At 34.3% G+C, this 17,078-nt stretch overlaps 1 protein-coding gene across 1 annotated transcript in view; it reads right to left on the bottom strand.

Annotated features, from left to right (window-relative positions):
* Positions 1-17,078, bottom strand: part of ERCC8 (ERCC excision repair 8, CSA ubiquitin ligase complex subunit) — a 61,393-nt gene that overhangs the window by 33,800 nt on the left and 10,515 nt on the right. The window contains exons 2-4 of the mRNA XM_082622337.1: positions 13,437-13,532; positions 8,342-8,443; positions 4,394-4,517 (exon numbers count right to left, since the gene is read on the bottom strand). Of these exons, the coding sequence (XP_082478463.1) occupies positions 4,394-4,517; positions 8,342-8,443; positions 13,437-13,532 (322 nt within the window). The remainder of the gene's footprint in view (positions 1-4,393; positions 4,518-8,341; positions 8,444-13,436; positions 13,533-17,078) is intronic.

Raw genomic sequence — 17,078 nt, 5'->3', positions numbered from 1 at the left:
GATTTATTCCCAGGTATTTTAATTTTTGATGCGATTATAAATGGAATTGTTCCTTAATTACTCTTTCTGAAAATTCACTGTTAGTGTACAGAAATGCAACAGGTTTCTGTATATTAATTTTGTTTCTGGCAACTTTACTGGACTTCATTGATGAGCTCTAGTAGTTTTCTGGTGGTGTCTTTAGGATTTTCTATGTATAGTATCGTGTCATCTGCAAACAGTGACAGTTTTACTTCTTCTTTTCCAATTTGGATTCCTTCTATTTCTTTTTCTTCTCTGATTGCCATCCCTTGGACTTCCAAAACTATGTTGAATAAAAGTGGTGAGAGTGTGAATGTGACATATCCCACCATTTATTTAGGTCTTAATTTCTCTCAATAATATTCTATAGTTTTCTGTGTAGTGTTGAGAGGTCCTGTACACTTTTCAATTTCTTACTAGGTGTATGATGACTTGTGCTGCAATTATAAACTATATTACTCTTGAAATTTCATTTTATAATTCTTTGTGCCTGGAATTCAGATAGAACTGACCTTATATTCAGCAAATTTTTTTTTTTCTGTGGTACGCAGGCCTCTCACTGTTGTGGCCTCTCCCGTTGCAGAGCACAGGCTCCGGACACGCAGGCACAGCGGCCATGGCTCACGGGCCGAGCCGCTCTGTGGCATGTGGGATCCTCCCGGACCAGGGCACGAACCCGCATCCCCTGCATTGGCAAGCGGACTCTCAACCACTGTGCCACCAGGGAAGCCCTATATTCAGCAATTTTGCTGAATTTTCTTATATTATAATTTGGCTAAAGTTTCCTTTGGATTTTCCATGTTCGTAATCATGTAATCTGTAAATGCCAGTTTAAGGAATTTCCCTTTTATTCCTACTATGTTAGGAATTTTAAAAAAATCACGAATGGGTACTGACTCATATTAAGAAGTATTAAATATTTTCCTCAATAAACTGGGTATAGAGAGAATGTACCTCAACATAATAAAGGCCATATATGACAAGCTCATAGCTAACATCATACTTAACAGTTAAAAGCTGAAAGCTTTTCCTCTAAGATCAGGGAGAAGAGAAGGATGCCCACCTTTGCCACTTTTTTCAACACAGTGCTGGAAGTCCTAGCCAGAGCAATTAAGCAAGAAAAAGAAATAACAGGCATCCAAACTGGAATGGAAAAAGTAAACCTGTCTCTATCTGCAGATGAAATGATATTATACATAGAAAACCTTAAAGACTTCACCAAAAAACTGTTAGAATAAACAAATTCAGTAAAGTTGCAGGATTCAAACTGTTAAAAAAAATCAGTTGCATTTCTATACACTAATGAACTATCAGAAGGAGAAATTAAGAAAACAATCTCATTTACAACTGCAGCATAAAGAATAAAATACCTAGAAATAAATTTAACTAGGGAGGTAAAAGGTGTACAGTGAAAACTATGAGACACTGATGAAAGAAGATGAAGACACAAATAAATGAAAAGATATTCCATACCAGTGGATTGAAAGAATTAACAATGTTAATATGTCCACAGCACCCAAAACAATCTATAAATTCAGTGCAATCTCTACCAAATTCTCAATGGCATTTTTCTAGAAATAGGAAAGAATAATCTGAAAATTTGTATGGAACTACAAAAGACCCTGAATTGCTAAAACAATCTTGAGAAAGAAGAACAAAGCTAGAGGCATCACACTTTCTGATTTCAGACTATACAGCAGTCCCCTTCTTATCTGTATTTCACTTTCCTCGGTTTCAGTTATCTGAGGTCAACTGTGGTCTGAAAATATTAAATGGAAAATTACAGAAGTAAATAATTCATAAGTTTTAAATAATACACTGTTCTAAGGAGCATGATAAAAGCTTGCTTGTCCCACCTAGATGTGAATCATCCCTTTGTTCTGTGTATCCATATCATATATGCTACCCACACATGAGTATAGGAAAAAATATAGTATATACAGGGTTGGTATATACTATAACCATGGTAATTTGATAGTATCCGTGGTTTCAGGCACTCAGTGGGGGTCTTGGAATGTATCCCACATGGATAAGGGGGGACTACTGCATTACAAAGCTATAGTAATCAAAACATTATGGTACTGGCATAAAAACACACACAGATCAATGGACCAGAAAAGACAGTCCAGAAATAAAGCAAGGCATGTATGGTCAATTAATTTATGACAAAGGAACTAAGAATATACAATGGGGAAAGGATAGTCTCTTCAATAAATGATGCTGGGAAAACTGAAGAACCATATGCAAAAGAACAAACTGGACCACTATCTTACACCATGCAAGTAAATTAACTCAGGATGGACTAAAAACTTGAACGTTAAGACCTGAAACCATAAAACTCCTAGAAGAAAACATTGACAGTGGTCTTGGTGAAGACTGTTTGGATTTGATACCACAACCAAAGGCAACAAAAGCAAAAATAAACAAATGGAACTACAGCAAATTAAAAACCTTCTGCACAGCAAAGGAAACCATAAGCAGTATGAAAAAGCAACCTAAAGAATGGGAGAAAATATTTGAAAATCATGATAAAGCGTTAATATCCAAAATATATAAAGAACTCATACAACTCAGTAGTAAAAAACCCAAACAATCCAAATAAAAAATAGGCAGACGACATGAATAGACATTTTTCCAAAAATATAAGAATGGCCAAAATGAACATGAAAAGGTGTTCAATATCATTAATCATCAGGAAAATGCAAATCAAAGCCACAATGAGATATCACCTCACATCTGTTAAAATGCCTATTATCAAAAAGAGATAAGTGTTGGTGAGGATATGGAGAAAAGGAAACCCTTGTGACTGGTAGTGGGAATGTAAATTGGTGCAGCCATCATGAAAGACAATATGGAGTTCCTCAAAAAATTTAAAATAGAACCATATGATCCAGCAATCCCACTTCTGCATATATATCTGAAGGAAATAAAATCACTGTCTCTCTCAAAGAGATAGCTGCACCCTCATGTTTTTTGCAGCATTATTTATAATAGCCAAGTCATGGAAACAACCTAAGTGTTCATCAAAGCATAAAGGGATAAAGAAGATAACACACACACACACATACACACACACAGGAATATTATTCAGCCATAAGAAAGAATGAAATCCTGTCATTTGTGACAACATGGATAAACCCTGAGGGCATTATATTAAGTGAAGTCAGGCAGACAAGGACAAATACTGTATAATATCACATGTGGAATCTTAAAAAGTCAAACTGATAGAAACAGTGAATAAAGTGATTACTGGGGCTGGGGGGTGGGAGAAATAGAAAGATGCTGGTTAAAGAGTATAAACTTCCAGTTATAAGATGAGTAAGAGAAGGGAGAAGTTTCATAGGGAAGGGGACCTGAGGCAGGGAACATAACACATAACATGTGTTCAGAAGGCAAAAGGAGATCAATTTAGTGGCAGTACATCATTTAGGTTGAAAAGAGGTAGAAGCTAAGGTAGAGAAAGTGGGAAGTGAGGTTATGGAGAACTTAGAATGCCAGGCTGAATTTAGACAATGGAGTCACTAGAGGTTTTGTGTTGAGACAGGATGAAACTGCTTGATTCTGATTAATTCTGGGGTAAACTTGCTGTGGAAATGTGGAAGAAAAATAATGCAGAGAAACCAGTTAGGAGTTTTTAGGAGTAGTCTAGATGTACAGTGATGGTGAGGGAAATAGAAAAGGGAAATCTGAGAGTTTGAAGGAAGAATTGCTAAGATTTGAGGACTAAATGGATGTGAGGAGCCACCATGTTCACTTCAGTTTGGAACATGTTAAGTTTGAGATGACACTACATTTAAGTAAGAGAGGTTCTGAAGACAGGTGGAGACATATGGGACTAGAGCTCAGGGAAAAAATCAGCATGAGAAAGAAATATAAATTTGATCAAATATAAAAACTATTATCTACTGTCTACCTTTACTAACCTATAATGTTAAAAACTTTCTTTTCCTTTAAGTCTTTTGGCCAATAGGAGATAAATCCAATTTTCTTCCCTACACCACTAGACCATAGTAGTTTTTGAATAATAAAGCAAATAATAGTAATAGCTAATGGTTTTTGAGCACTTACTATATGCTAGGCACTGTTCCAGGTACTTTACATATATTGACCTATTTAATCCTCACAACCATTCTATAAGGTACAATCATTACCCCCTTTACAGACAAATACAGAGAGGTTCAGACAAATATCACATAGACAGTCAGCAGCAGAACCAAGATATGAACTCAAGCACTCTAGCTCTCCTGAACTACTTTACTAATTTCACATCTAATATATATGACATCTTAGCAAATAATCACACTAAAATGGTTTAGGATTAAGTTCTCATTTATCGCACAGAGCAACTTGGAAAAGTTTTTAATGTACTTACTTGTAACTTATTTGTATCCCATACTTTCAGAGTTTTATCAAATGAGCTTGATGTGAACATGCCAGTGTCATGAGGATACCACTGTACAGTCTCCACACTATATTTGTGGACATCAGGATGGCTTCTACAAAACAGTAATCAAAATTTAGAGATAACTGATTTATTTGAGTTTCAAAACTGATACTATATTCACGAGTAGCAGTCTCAGGAACGATGATATGAATGGCCAAACCTAGATCACATGCCATGCCGTAGCTGTCTAGAGAAAGAGAATATCTAGGCATCTCTAGTTTTAAGTTTTCACAGTATGATGTGGAGGCCTGCTTCCTACTAAGGCTCATAAAGTGAAAGACTTCTGATTTCAATACTATATCCTAGAGGGATCAGCCAGCTACACTGGAGCGCTTCATGGAGACAGTGATTTTTCCTTACTGGAAGAGATACCTATTCTGGTTTTGGATTTGCTTTTCCTGGCCATCATTTTATCAACACCACCATTCTTAGAATTGCTGCCTCACATACTTCCGTGGTGTCCCACACAGTATTGCTTCTGATTAAGAACCTTACTTATACAACAAAAGAATGCAACTGGTAGATGCCCATGAGATTCACTACTCTTATGTAACAGAATACCCGTAGAATCATGATCTGTTGAAGACTCAGTTATGACATCAGTTACAATAGAGCACCTTGTGATGATGATGTGCTATCCTGAAGGATGCAGTATATGCTCTGAACCAGTGATCAACACAGTATGTGTCCTTTACTGAATCTTAATTGAAAGACACTGGCTGTTTAGGAACACTTAAGATACAATGGTGGGACATTTGAATACCAACTGTATACTTAGTATCAGGAATTATTGTAGATGTGAGATAGCGGTAGTGGGGTTATGCTTATAAAACACATTTTACCTTTTAGAGATACAAATAATTATGAATGAAATGATATCCTTCTGAGATTTGCTTCAAAATAATCCTCAGAGTAGGTGGGTAGGTTGGGGTAAAGATGAAACAAGACTGGTTATGACTGATAGCTGTTGAAGCTGGGTGATGGGTACACAGTTCATTATACTACTATTTTCATGTATGTTAGAAATTTTCAATAAGATAAAAGTAAACAGAAGACTACTGCAACCCTATGCAGATAGGACCATCATGAGTTCTGATTCCTTAAGGTGAAGGTCTGGATCATAATACAGAATAAAGGGCCTTGACACATGTGGTGCTACCTGAAGACCTCAAGCTGGCTTTGAGACAGCTGCAAAAAAGGACTGTAGTACCTATTCATATTTCCTTACTTTCTATGTCATGTATATACGTATATATTTTAACTAATTTCCTCTTTCTTTCCTCTTTTTCTTACCTCCATTATTTTATATAGGTTAACTATACAATTGAGCCCACAGGTTGCATAATCCTGGTATAAGATCATGTAAAACCAGTGGAAAAATAGACATTATCCTGAACTGGAGATGGATGTGGTAAATAAACAGACTTAGGGTCATAGCTCTTTGGGGAAGGGGATAATTACATTTTTTTGTCAAATAATGGATACTTGCATTAGGTCAGGCTGAAACTTTTTTTTTAAAAGGAAGGGTAGGTATGGGAAGAAAGGTACATACTGATATTGGACAGCCAAATGGGTGGACTGTAGTGGACATGTGCCCTTTTCTTGGCTGAACATCCAAACTTCCTTTTGGGGGGAAATTCCCTTCATTTTTTTGAAAGGCAGGGCCTTGCCTCTTGTTACATAAAGCAAAGGGCTCCAGATATTCTCTTTCCCTTGCCCTTGGCAGTGGGGGCATGAACATGTGTCCTAGGCTTCATCAATCCTGCCTGGGACTCTGAACTCCAGCTAGTAATGAAAACCAAGGATAGTTAGCAATTATTCATAGCTGTGGAGTTGAGAATCTGTGTTTGTGACATGTAGCAGAACCCAAACTAAATTGTTCCTGTGGTGTGACCTTGACTGTGTTCTTTTGTCCTAGTTTCTCTTGCTTTTCTGCTCATTTTCTACTTGATTCTTCCACCTTCCTGCCATTATGTGAGATATTAAATTTCTTTCCAATAAATTTCTGCTTAAGATAAACAGAACTGATTTCTATTTGTTCCTAAGAATCTACAGAGATTTTCCAATTTTAAATAAATAAATCTTTAATGTAGTGATCACAAATAAAAGCTCATTTATAGTTTAGATTTAAAAATAGGACAGGGCCTCCCTGGTGGCGCAGTGGTTGAGAGTCCGCCTGCCGATGCAGGGGATACGGGTTCGTGCCCCGGTCTGGGAGGATCCCATATGCCGCGGAGCGGCTGGGCCCGTGAGCCATGGCCGCTGGGCCTGCGCATCCGGAGCCTGTGCTCCGCAACGGGAGAGGCCACAACAGTGAGAGGCCCGCATACCGCAAAAAAAAAAAAATAAATAAAAAATAAAAAAAATAAAATAAAAATAGGACAAAATATTATATTATTCTCCTACTATGTATGATCTGTCATTCTCATTCACATTTAATAAAAATTTGGGTACAGGAATCTTTTTGGTGCTCAAAACAAACACATTAAGTAAAGCAAAAATAAATATCAGGAAACAGTCTAAGCCACATTAACTTAGTAACAATTTTTATTCAAATTATTTTTTAAAGTTAGATTATAAAGTCTTTGAATGTAAAATGCTACTTTAACTCATTTTGTAAAGATGCTTACTATATGCCCATTTACCAAAGTCATGGTTTTAAAGTTAAGAATTTGAATCTAAGAAGAAAGTCATAATAAAGTAAGATTGATGTCCTAAGCATTTACTTGACACCACACACCAGAAAAGCAAATCATAGCCACTCATGGAATAACATTACATAGCAGGTGGTATATATAAAAATATTATTTTAACAGTGTTAAAATGATAGCTAAGATAAAATAAGACAAAGATGAATTAAACTAATTAATAACTGTCTTACACTTTAGAATTTAGATTTTTTGTTTGTTTGTTTGGTGGGAGTGGAGAGAATATAAAATGGTGTAAGCCTCTTAGGAACCAAGTTCCAGAGTACTTGAAGTGGTATCTTGTTTTGTACCAACTGTACCTATAATTATATTCCTATTTATATGGTGGCTTTAACAATTTTTAATATGCTTTTTAAAAGATAGTATTTCATTTAAGTCTTATAGAAAACTTACAAGAATAATAGGGCAAGTATAATTGTCTCTAAGACAAAACAGTTTTGTCAGAGGCTCAGAGAAATAGTTTCCTTAAATCTGTATTTCCAAAGTGAAGCACCAGAGCCAAGAAACATTCGTAAATCTCACAAATATTCCATGAACTTATGCATCTATCTAGTCCTTTGGGAACAGCTTTAATACAGAGTGGTTGCTGATATGAATGTTCATAAAGATTTTCCTCTTGAAAACATTTTTTCGACACCTATTCTCTCTGTTAATTCAAGGTCTCCTCAAAATCAGATCAAATACAGGAAATGAAAAAGAATTAAGTGATGATTATGAACAAATTAAAACAAAATCACAAAACACTTTATTAAAAACTTAAAAATAATTCTCACAAGATTGGAAAGCCAGTAGATAGTCAAAAAATTCAAGACAAAGAGAAGTATGTTAAGTTAGGCAGCTTTGAGTAAATAGAGAGGTAAGAAAGGGGTGTGTGTGTGTGTGTGTGTGTGTGTGTGTGTGTGATTGTTAGTACATTTATGGCTTCTAGCTGTTAATGTTTTCGTTCTATTAATGATAGTTGAAAAATCTAATTTGTGTTTATATTTAGCTGGAAAGACTCAAATGAGTCTTATGCTAAGTAGTCTAAAAAAACTAAAATTAGTTACTGAGGTGTGCTATGTAGGTGGAGAACAAAACGAACATAACCAAAAGTTTTTTCATGTTTTGCATTTGATGCAAAAAATACTCAAATGTTTATAAATTCATGAATTATATTTTTAATACACACCTGCCAATGGAACACACTGCTTTACATGTGTAATAAGGTTGTCTGCTGGAGTTCTCAAGATCATAAAGCACCATCACACCATCTGAACCACCTGATAACATGCTAATAATAAAAAAAGTTCACATTAATTTATCATTTTATATAGTTCATTTATGACCAAGTATTTCTGAAAATTACTGATCTACAAACTCAAATTTATTATGCCCATAAATACAGAGTAAATCTTCATTAGTATAGGCTGAAATAAACTAAAAATTTTAATCTAATATTTGTGGAAGAATGAGTATAGAAAGATTCAATCTGTGATCAGTTAAAATTTACCTTCATGATTCCAAAAAGAAAGGACAGTAGAAACAAGATGGCAAAAGATACTTCTTACTTAAGGAAGTGAAATATTACAAAGTCATTTTAAATGGCCTAGTTATAAATGGAATCAGACAGACCAGTTATTACTGATGCTAGCTATCTGACCCTGGGCAAGTTACTTCACCTAAGGTTTTTCCTTTGTGAAAAGTGGGACATTTTCACCTAAATCATAAAGTTGATATAAAAATAAGTCATATGCAAAGGGCTTTTATACTGCCTGGCAAAAAATAGGGGATCCATAAGTCCCTCCATTATGAATGCATTTACTCAACTCATTCTATTTTGAGCTTCTGCAATATGCTAGGCGTTATGCCAATTCAACTATGAACAAGACAGGCATGATTCCTGACTCCCCAGTTTGCAATCTAATAGGGAAAACACATACATTTGTGAATTTAATTTATATATCTATATACGTAAATATTTATGCATCTATATAAAGTATTGCTATTTGTTAATATTACTGCTCACCATCAATTCTGGTGCTGTCTCTGTTCATTCTTGTTCTGATTTTATTCTCTGGTAGATTCTTAAGAAAGGCCTAATGAGAACAATACTCCCTGAATTCTTGTATGTTACTAATAATTAGTCCTTTTGTACTTGAAAATTAGTCTGGTTGGATATAAAATCCTTGACTCACATTTTACTTCCTTGAACATCTTAGAAAAGAAACTTCATTTTTTTGAGCATAAAGCTCAAAATCAAAGTCTGGTTACAATGTGATTCTCTTTCCCTTATATGTAGTTTCAGATTTTATTCATTCTAGAAATGTTTTCTTGGAATATAGTTTTAGTCTTTATTCCATTCTCTTCCTTTGGGTTTCGTCTCTGGAAACTCCTATTATATGTATGTGATATCTTCTTTGCCTATATTCTACATACATCTGTATCTCAAATACTTTTCCTTTCTCCATTTCTTTTTGATTTTTAAATGTTTCCTCTTATATTTTATTTGCTTGTGTTCCTTATGCTTTAGTCTTCATTTCTGAAACTTTCTTTTCTAATTTTTTCTTGAGTTTGATCATCTCATTTTTCAGTTTTTCTAATTCCTACTTATGTTACTCTTTCATACACTGTATCTTTTAAAAATGACTTTTAGGGACTTCCCTGGCAGTCCAGTGGTTAAGACTCTGTGCTTCCACTGCAGGAGGCACAGGTTTGATCCCTGATTGGGGAACTAAGATCCCACATGCCACGTGGTGCAGCCAAAAAAATAAAGAAAATAAAAAATAGAAATGACTTTCAGCTAGTTTTAAAATATTAGGTAGAGTTCTCATCTATTTTGTGGGTATATCTTTCTGGCACAACTACACTGTCTAAAGGAACATTATTCTATTTATTCCCTTTGTTCTTAAAATAATTTTGTATGGGCTTTGATCTTAACCCTATTCTTTTGCTCATTTTTATGTAAAATTAATTTTCTTAAACTTTTAAAAGGGAGGCTTTGTTTATAACAATATTTAAAATTTGTATCTCTAGAACATCCCCCTCCTCTTCTTTTTAAAATAAGATGCTCAAAATATGGCAGCTAACTTTCAGAGATTTCCTGATTCTATTCACCTCCCCAATTTTTATCTGATCCATCTTTTTCCCTTGTTTCTTTCTATTGTCCCTGTACTGCTCACTTTGGATTCTATTTCAAACAGTTTCTCCTCATGTAGGGTTCTGTCCATTAGGACATCTTTAGGTGATTAGCTGGAGAGATTATAGGGCCTAAAGTACTCCAGCCCCTTTGGGTCTTACTGTGAGTCCCTTGAACAACTAGAGTACACAATCCTTTCCCAGTTTCAATGTTGTAGTCAAATTGGCTTGCTGAGCTTTTAACTAACTGTCAGTTATTTTGAGTTATCAGGTCTATTAGATGCCCCATTGGTTTTTATTGCCTCCCCTGGTATAGATGCTGATACCACACTGATTTTGTAGTTATCAGTGTTTTGCTCCCATTCATCCATATTTTGTGGTTTGTGGAGATATCTGATCACTTATATTTGTTATGAGTGTTGTACATTGGTTTTTTATTTTGCCATCTTTAGTTTCTTTGCTATTTATAGTACAACATAAAGAGCTTGTGTCAGAAATGAACACACTTCTTTCTTCACTGAGATAGTACTGCTACAAAAAAAAATATAGCTCATCTAAGCTGTGTGCTTAGTGACTTGTACCACATTCTGGTACAAGTGCCTTATCTTGTTGTGAACCAGATACAAAGGGTTCATGAACTAGCAGCATGTCCAAGAAGCACTGATTTATAGACTTGTTTTAAGAAAAATTCAATATCAATTTGTAGGACAATTAGGTTAATTTAACAGTACTTCTTCAAAGTTCTTTGCTCAAATAGTTCTAAATCTAATTGATGATGGGGCAGTAAAGAAAGACAGCAAGTAATGCCATGCTGAAGGTTTTTTTTTTTAATACTCAGTGTTAGCTTCATTATAAAATTTTGTGCTTCAGTTACTCATTGTGTATACAGAGAAATCTTTGTAAATTTTAACAACTACAGCTTTTATTTTGGTTGATAACATGTTGCAGCTTGTTTGAACACAGTTTTGAGTTACATGTGTACCATAACAATTCCAAAAACATTTTCTGCATATTTGTACTTTGTGAAATACTGTTTTTTTACCACGGCATTACATGTATTATCAATGTAAAAACAATTGTTTTCAAAGCTGAACTTTTAGACTTAATTTAAATTGTATTTACAATAACATAAGATGTTTCATCTTTGCTAGAATGACTTCCAAAAGCTTTCCTTTGATTACATTAATTGGGTGAAAAAATTGAACATTATTGTAATTAACTGACTTCGTAGTTGAAGTATCTGATGGCAATGATGTTACCTAACTCTACAGTTATTACCCTGCTAATAAAGTGAACACAGTAAAAGACAGGACTTGACGTTTTTATGTGGACAAGAAAACTCGGTACCAAAGACGCATGGAATTAACTCAGAAGAATTTAGAAGACATAAAAGAAAATTCAAGCTTCACAGGATGATATACAAATGTACTTTATATAGTTGCACTTGTTAAAATGTTGTTTTCAGATAGACTTCTTCAATTAACTCCTAACTTTGGAAATAAATGCTACTTTACAAGATTTATGTATTCTAGTTTTCATTCTGGTTTTCCGAGGTATCACTACAGCTCTCACAGTGGTTGGTAAATATTAACAAGTATTTTGAGCAAGTTACATGTGAATTGATTTTTCTGAGAAAAAGAAGATCTATATTTAATTTTCCATTAAACATTCATTTTGTTTTTTATTTCTCTTTCCTGCCAAAAGGGTTTAATGCAAAATACAAGTCTTAGCAAACAATGAAATAAATAGTTGTAGATTTTTACTATGCAAAAAGGGGGAAAACAGGGAAACCACTGTAGTGAGAATCTTGACTTTTCTATATATGCTATGCAAAGACTCCTCAGTCTGTTATTTCTCACACATACTTAATGCACATGTAATCTATAACTTCCCACATTTCTCACTAACTCTCCCAACTGGTAGCCTACTGTATTCATGTACTTTACAGGTCAAACAACTGATCACTACCCCAAATGACTGGCTGGAGTACTGAACATTTTTTTCTACCAGCACCTAAGACAAGACCAAAAGAAATCAGCTATCCCTTGCTGCTCATGTCTGGATTATTTTATAAGCAAATGTCCCACACCTGTCCTTAATTGGGAGGTGTTATGTTGAGCTTGGAAAAGGTCAGGAGGAAGAAAAGAATTATCACAGGTCATCCTTTAGATTTAACCGTGTGTTAAAGTGAGCATTTGTTCACTGTACATGTTTCTCATATACTACTAGGTGAGACCATGACAGAGGCTGGAAATAAAAAATGGATTTCTATTAAACCTACACTGGCTTATTTTAATGTAAATAATAATATTTCATTATAATATAAAAATTGGGGGGTAAATGCTAAACAGAACATGGTAAGACAAACTTTTCTTTAGCTACTTTTACACTTGTCTTTATTATAGACCACATGAAGGGTTTTGAACTTTCTTGTAAGAGTAATGTGGGGTAGATGAACTTTAAGTGGGGGAGATGGCACATTTTTCTAAGCACTTCAGCTGTTGGATGGAAAATGGATTGAAAGGAGTAAAAGTATAGGTGATAATGCTTTTGATTAACAACAGTGGTGGCAACCATTTACAGTATGCCATGTCCTATGCTAATCATGTTATACATATTATCTCAATTAATCTTCACAACAAACTTGTTAGATTTTGTTGTTACATTGTGTAGCTAAGGGAACTGTGAATTAGAAAGGTTAGATAAATTGATCAAGGCCACATAGCTGATAAATATAAAGCCAGGAGGAACTCAAACACAAGTCTGGTGTGCTTCAAACTTAATTTTCCAAAACATACTTCTGCTTTTTATATTTGTTTTCCCACTAGACTCCTTGAGAGTAACAACTCTGTTTTGAAATAGCACCTAAAGACATACCTCAGCACCTACACACTCTCTGCATCCAAAAAAGTTCAGTATTTGTTGATTTAACAATGAATATATTTATATTAAAGTAGTTTAGAAATGTTTATTTGGCAACATTTCATAGGTTCAATGTTCTGTATTTATTTGAAATTAGTAATGTCAGATTTAAAATGTTACAAATTTAGAATTTTTATTAATTTTTATGAAACTTCAGAAAATTAATCTGAAAGCAAGATTTTACTGGCTCTCACTTAGGAACAAAAATGATTAAATAAAAAACTTACTATCTCCCTTCAACAGGGTCAATGTCAAGGGTGTTAACTCCACTGCCATGGATCCTTTCAACATCTCTGTCTTTGTTTAACTCCAGTCCCAAAACCCTGCAAAACATAAAAATTAAAAGGAGGAAAAGGAAAAATAAAATTAAACAATAAGTAATTTAACATTAAAACGTCCTTATTTCACCAAAATTACATGGAGTCAAAAATCACAAGTAATGCTTAAATCTCCTAACATACAACCAAAGGTATTTATAGATTATTAAAGACCTTATACAAATTTTTAAAATAACAAGAGTACTAACAGTTACATGTAAAGAATTTCTCCTGAAGTATTGTCTTAATTATCTCTTATTTAAAGGGTGTATTTTATTAATTTTTAATTTAGATAGCTAGAAACTGAAACAAATTTTCATGAACGAAAAGTTAAATTCTGATAACTTAAACTTAGCTGAGGACATCTAGTGGACAAAAGCTTAAATTACAGTTTAAAAAAATTCCCTTGTTTCTTAAGCCTTACAGAAATATAAAACGAGCATGTTCAACTCAACAATTAGGCACATTTAAATAAATCAAATTAAATATAAATAAAAATGATTAACAAGTACTCTCACAAATTAAGACGAATGAAATTTCTGATATTCAATAATTATAAACCATCATTATCCTGGTGAGGAAGTTACGATTAAATGAGTTGAAACATAAAAAGTGCTCATAACAATGCCCAGCATATATTAAGTGCCTAGTGAGTGTTAACTATTAGAATTTGTCTCAATCTTTTGGATGTCAAAAAGCATTTACATTAATTTAACCAAATGATCTCTAAATTCATTAATGATCAAAATAATATTAATTTAAATAAGATTTTGCCCCCAGTTTTATTGAGAAATAAATAAATACATCATTGTATAAGTTTAAGGTATACAGCATGATGGCTTAATTTACATTTATTGTGAAATGATTACTACAATGGGTTCAGCTAACATCTATCATCTCATATAGATACAACAAAAAGAAAAAAAAATTTTCTCCTTGTGATGAGAATTCTTAGGATTTACTAACAACTTTCCTATATATCATACATCAGTGTTAACTATAGTCAGTATGTTGTACATTACATCCCTAGTACTTATCTTATAACTGGAATTTTGTAAATTTTGACCACTTTCCTCCAACTCCTCCTGCTCCCACCCCCTCCCTCTGGTAACCACAAGTCTGATCTCTTTTTCTATGAGTGTTTTTTTTTTAAGAGTCTACATATTTAAGTGAAATCATACAGTATTTGTCTTTCTCTGTCAGATTTATTTCCTTTAGCATAATGCCTTCAAGGTCCACCCATGTAGTTGCAAATGGTAGGATTTCCTCACTTTTTGTAGCTAAATAATATTCATTCCATTGTATATATATACCACAACTTCTTTATCCATTCATTCATATGTGGACACTTAGGTTTCCTTGTTATGGCTATTGTAAATAATGCTGCTATGAACATGGAGGTGCAGATATCTTTGCGAGTTATCATTTTCATTTCCTTTGGATATATTCCCAGAAATGAAACTGCTAGATCATGTAGTAGTTCTATTTTTAATTTTTTGAGGATCCTCCATTCTGGTTTTCCACAGTGGCTGTACTAACTTACAAATCCCACCAACAGTGCACAAGGGTTTCATATTCTCCACATCCACTCCAGCATTTGTTATCTCTTGCCTTTTTGATAATAGACGTTCTAACAGGTGTGAGGTGTTGTCTCACTGTTTTTGCACTTCCCTGATGACTAGTGATGCTGAACATCTTTTCACGTACCTGTCGGCCATTTGTATATCTTCTTCGGAAAAATGTCTATTCAGGTTCTTTGCCCATTTTTCAATTTTTTTTTTTTTTTTTTTGCTATTGAGTTGTATGAGTTCTTCATATGTTTTGGATATTAACCCCTTATTAGATAAATGGTTTGCAAATATTTTTTCCCATTCTGTAGGTTGTCTTTTCACTGTGTTGATGGTTTCTTTTGCTGTATAGAAGCTTTCTAGTTTGATGTAGTCTCACTTGTTTATTTGTTTCTGATTTTTTTTGGTAAGAGTGCTTATTCCATGTTATATCACACTGTAGTTGGTAGGTATGCAGTAACCAAAACCCATCCTATATTGGAAAAAAAGCTGTTGAAATGGACAAAAGTTTCACATCACAGCCCTGGTGTTTATTTCCTACCGTTCACAGTTTGCTTTCCTTTGGCCTAAGATCCACCCCTCCCCACTCCTCCCCACCTTTGGAGTTCTTTCACTTGTTTATTTTTGGTTTTGTTGCTTCTGCTTTAAGTGTCATATCCAAAAAATCATTACCAAGGCCATGTCAAAGAGCTTTATTCCTATGTTTTCTTCTAGGATTTTCATGGCTTCAGGACTTACATTTAAGTCTTTAATCCATTTCAAGTTAATTTTTGTGAGGGGTATAAAATAGGGGTCAAGTTTCATAAAATGAGAAGTTTTAACCTATCAAATTATCATAGTTTTTTAAAAAAAATAACTATGCACAGTGCTAGGAAAGGTACATACTGATACTTTTATGCAGTGACAGTAGCAGTACTATTAATTCTCATAAACATTTTGGAAATCATTTTAACAGTAGCAAGTGTCTGATTTAAAGATATGCAAGTTCCTCTTTTTCTCTTGGAAGACAGTTTAGCCTTAGATTCAAATATCCAGTCTAACACTTACTACTTGTCTAAACTTGATCAATAATAAAAACAGCTAATATTAATTAAGAGCCTACTATTTGCTGACATTGTAATCACTTTATTAAGTGTAATAAATGGTAATCCTAAGTAGTAACTTTCCCAGTGGTAGATTACATTATTAAACACTTTACCTGATTATAAAACTAAGACATAAGTAATTTGCCCAAAATCACATAATTGGTTGAACTACATCTGAACTCTGACATTTTTTTCTTCAGACCATTATGCTCTTCTACCATTTCTAAACTTCAATATTTCACCAGAAAATAATATTTCACATTTTCTCCACTGAAATGTCTATTTCCTCTTAAAATATTTTTCCAACTGATGACTTTTCAAATTATAACAGTAATATTTGCTTCTTATAACAAGTAAAATAGTATCATAAAAACATGTACAAAGAGAATCATCCCTTCCTTGAGCTCCCTCTCCTAACAGTGAAAACATGATCTCCATTATCATTAATATATTTATTTGATCAATCCCCCTGTATGTAACCAATCTCTCATCTCCACTACTACCCCATCCTCCAACAAGGATGCTGCTTACTAGGCTTAGGCTTTGATTTCTGCTTCTCTCAGCACCCTGTTCAGCTGGGCTTGCCTGTCTCCACCTTTGGACTACCTCCTCAACCTGCTTAGCCAGTGAAATCTCACTTTCGGCCAACCTAATCCCTGCCTTTTAGGTAGCCTACCTCTACCCAACCTAAATACTTTAGGTCTGAATTGTTTGGGAACCGGAAGGAGGGGTTAAGATGAAGGGAAAGGGGGAGGGTACTACAATAGGGAAACAGGGGTGGGGTTTGTGTGGAAGGAGGCAAGGTGTGCAAAAAATAGTTAAAATGGCAGGCCTGAGACTGCTATCTTTAGAAAGGGATGCTTGCAAGACTGGCCCTTACCTGCCTTCTGGGATTTCAG

This window comes from Mesoplodon mirus (genome assembly GCF_964341445.2).
Source record: "Mesoplodon mirus genome assembly, chromosome: 5".
In the NCBI taxonomy this organism is placed as follows: Eukaryota; Metazoa; Chordata; class Mammalia; order Artiodactyla; family Ziphiidae; genus Mesoplodon; species Mesoplodon mirus.
Note: the sequence above shows the minus strand (reverse complement) of the source record. Positions and strands in the feature narration are given on the sequence as shown.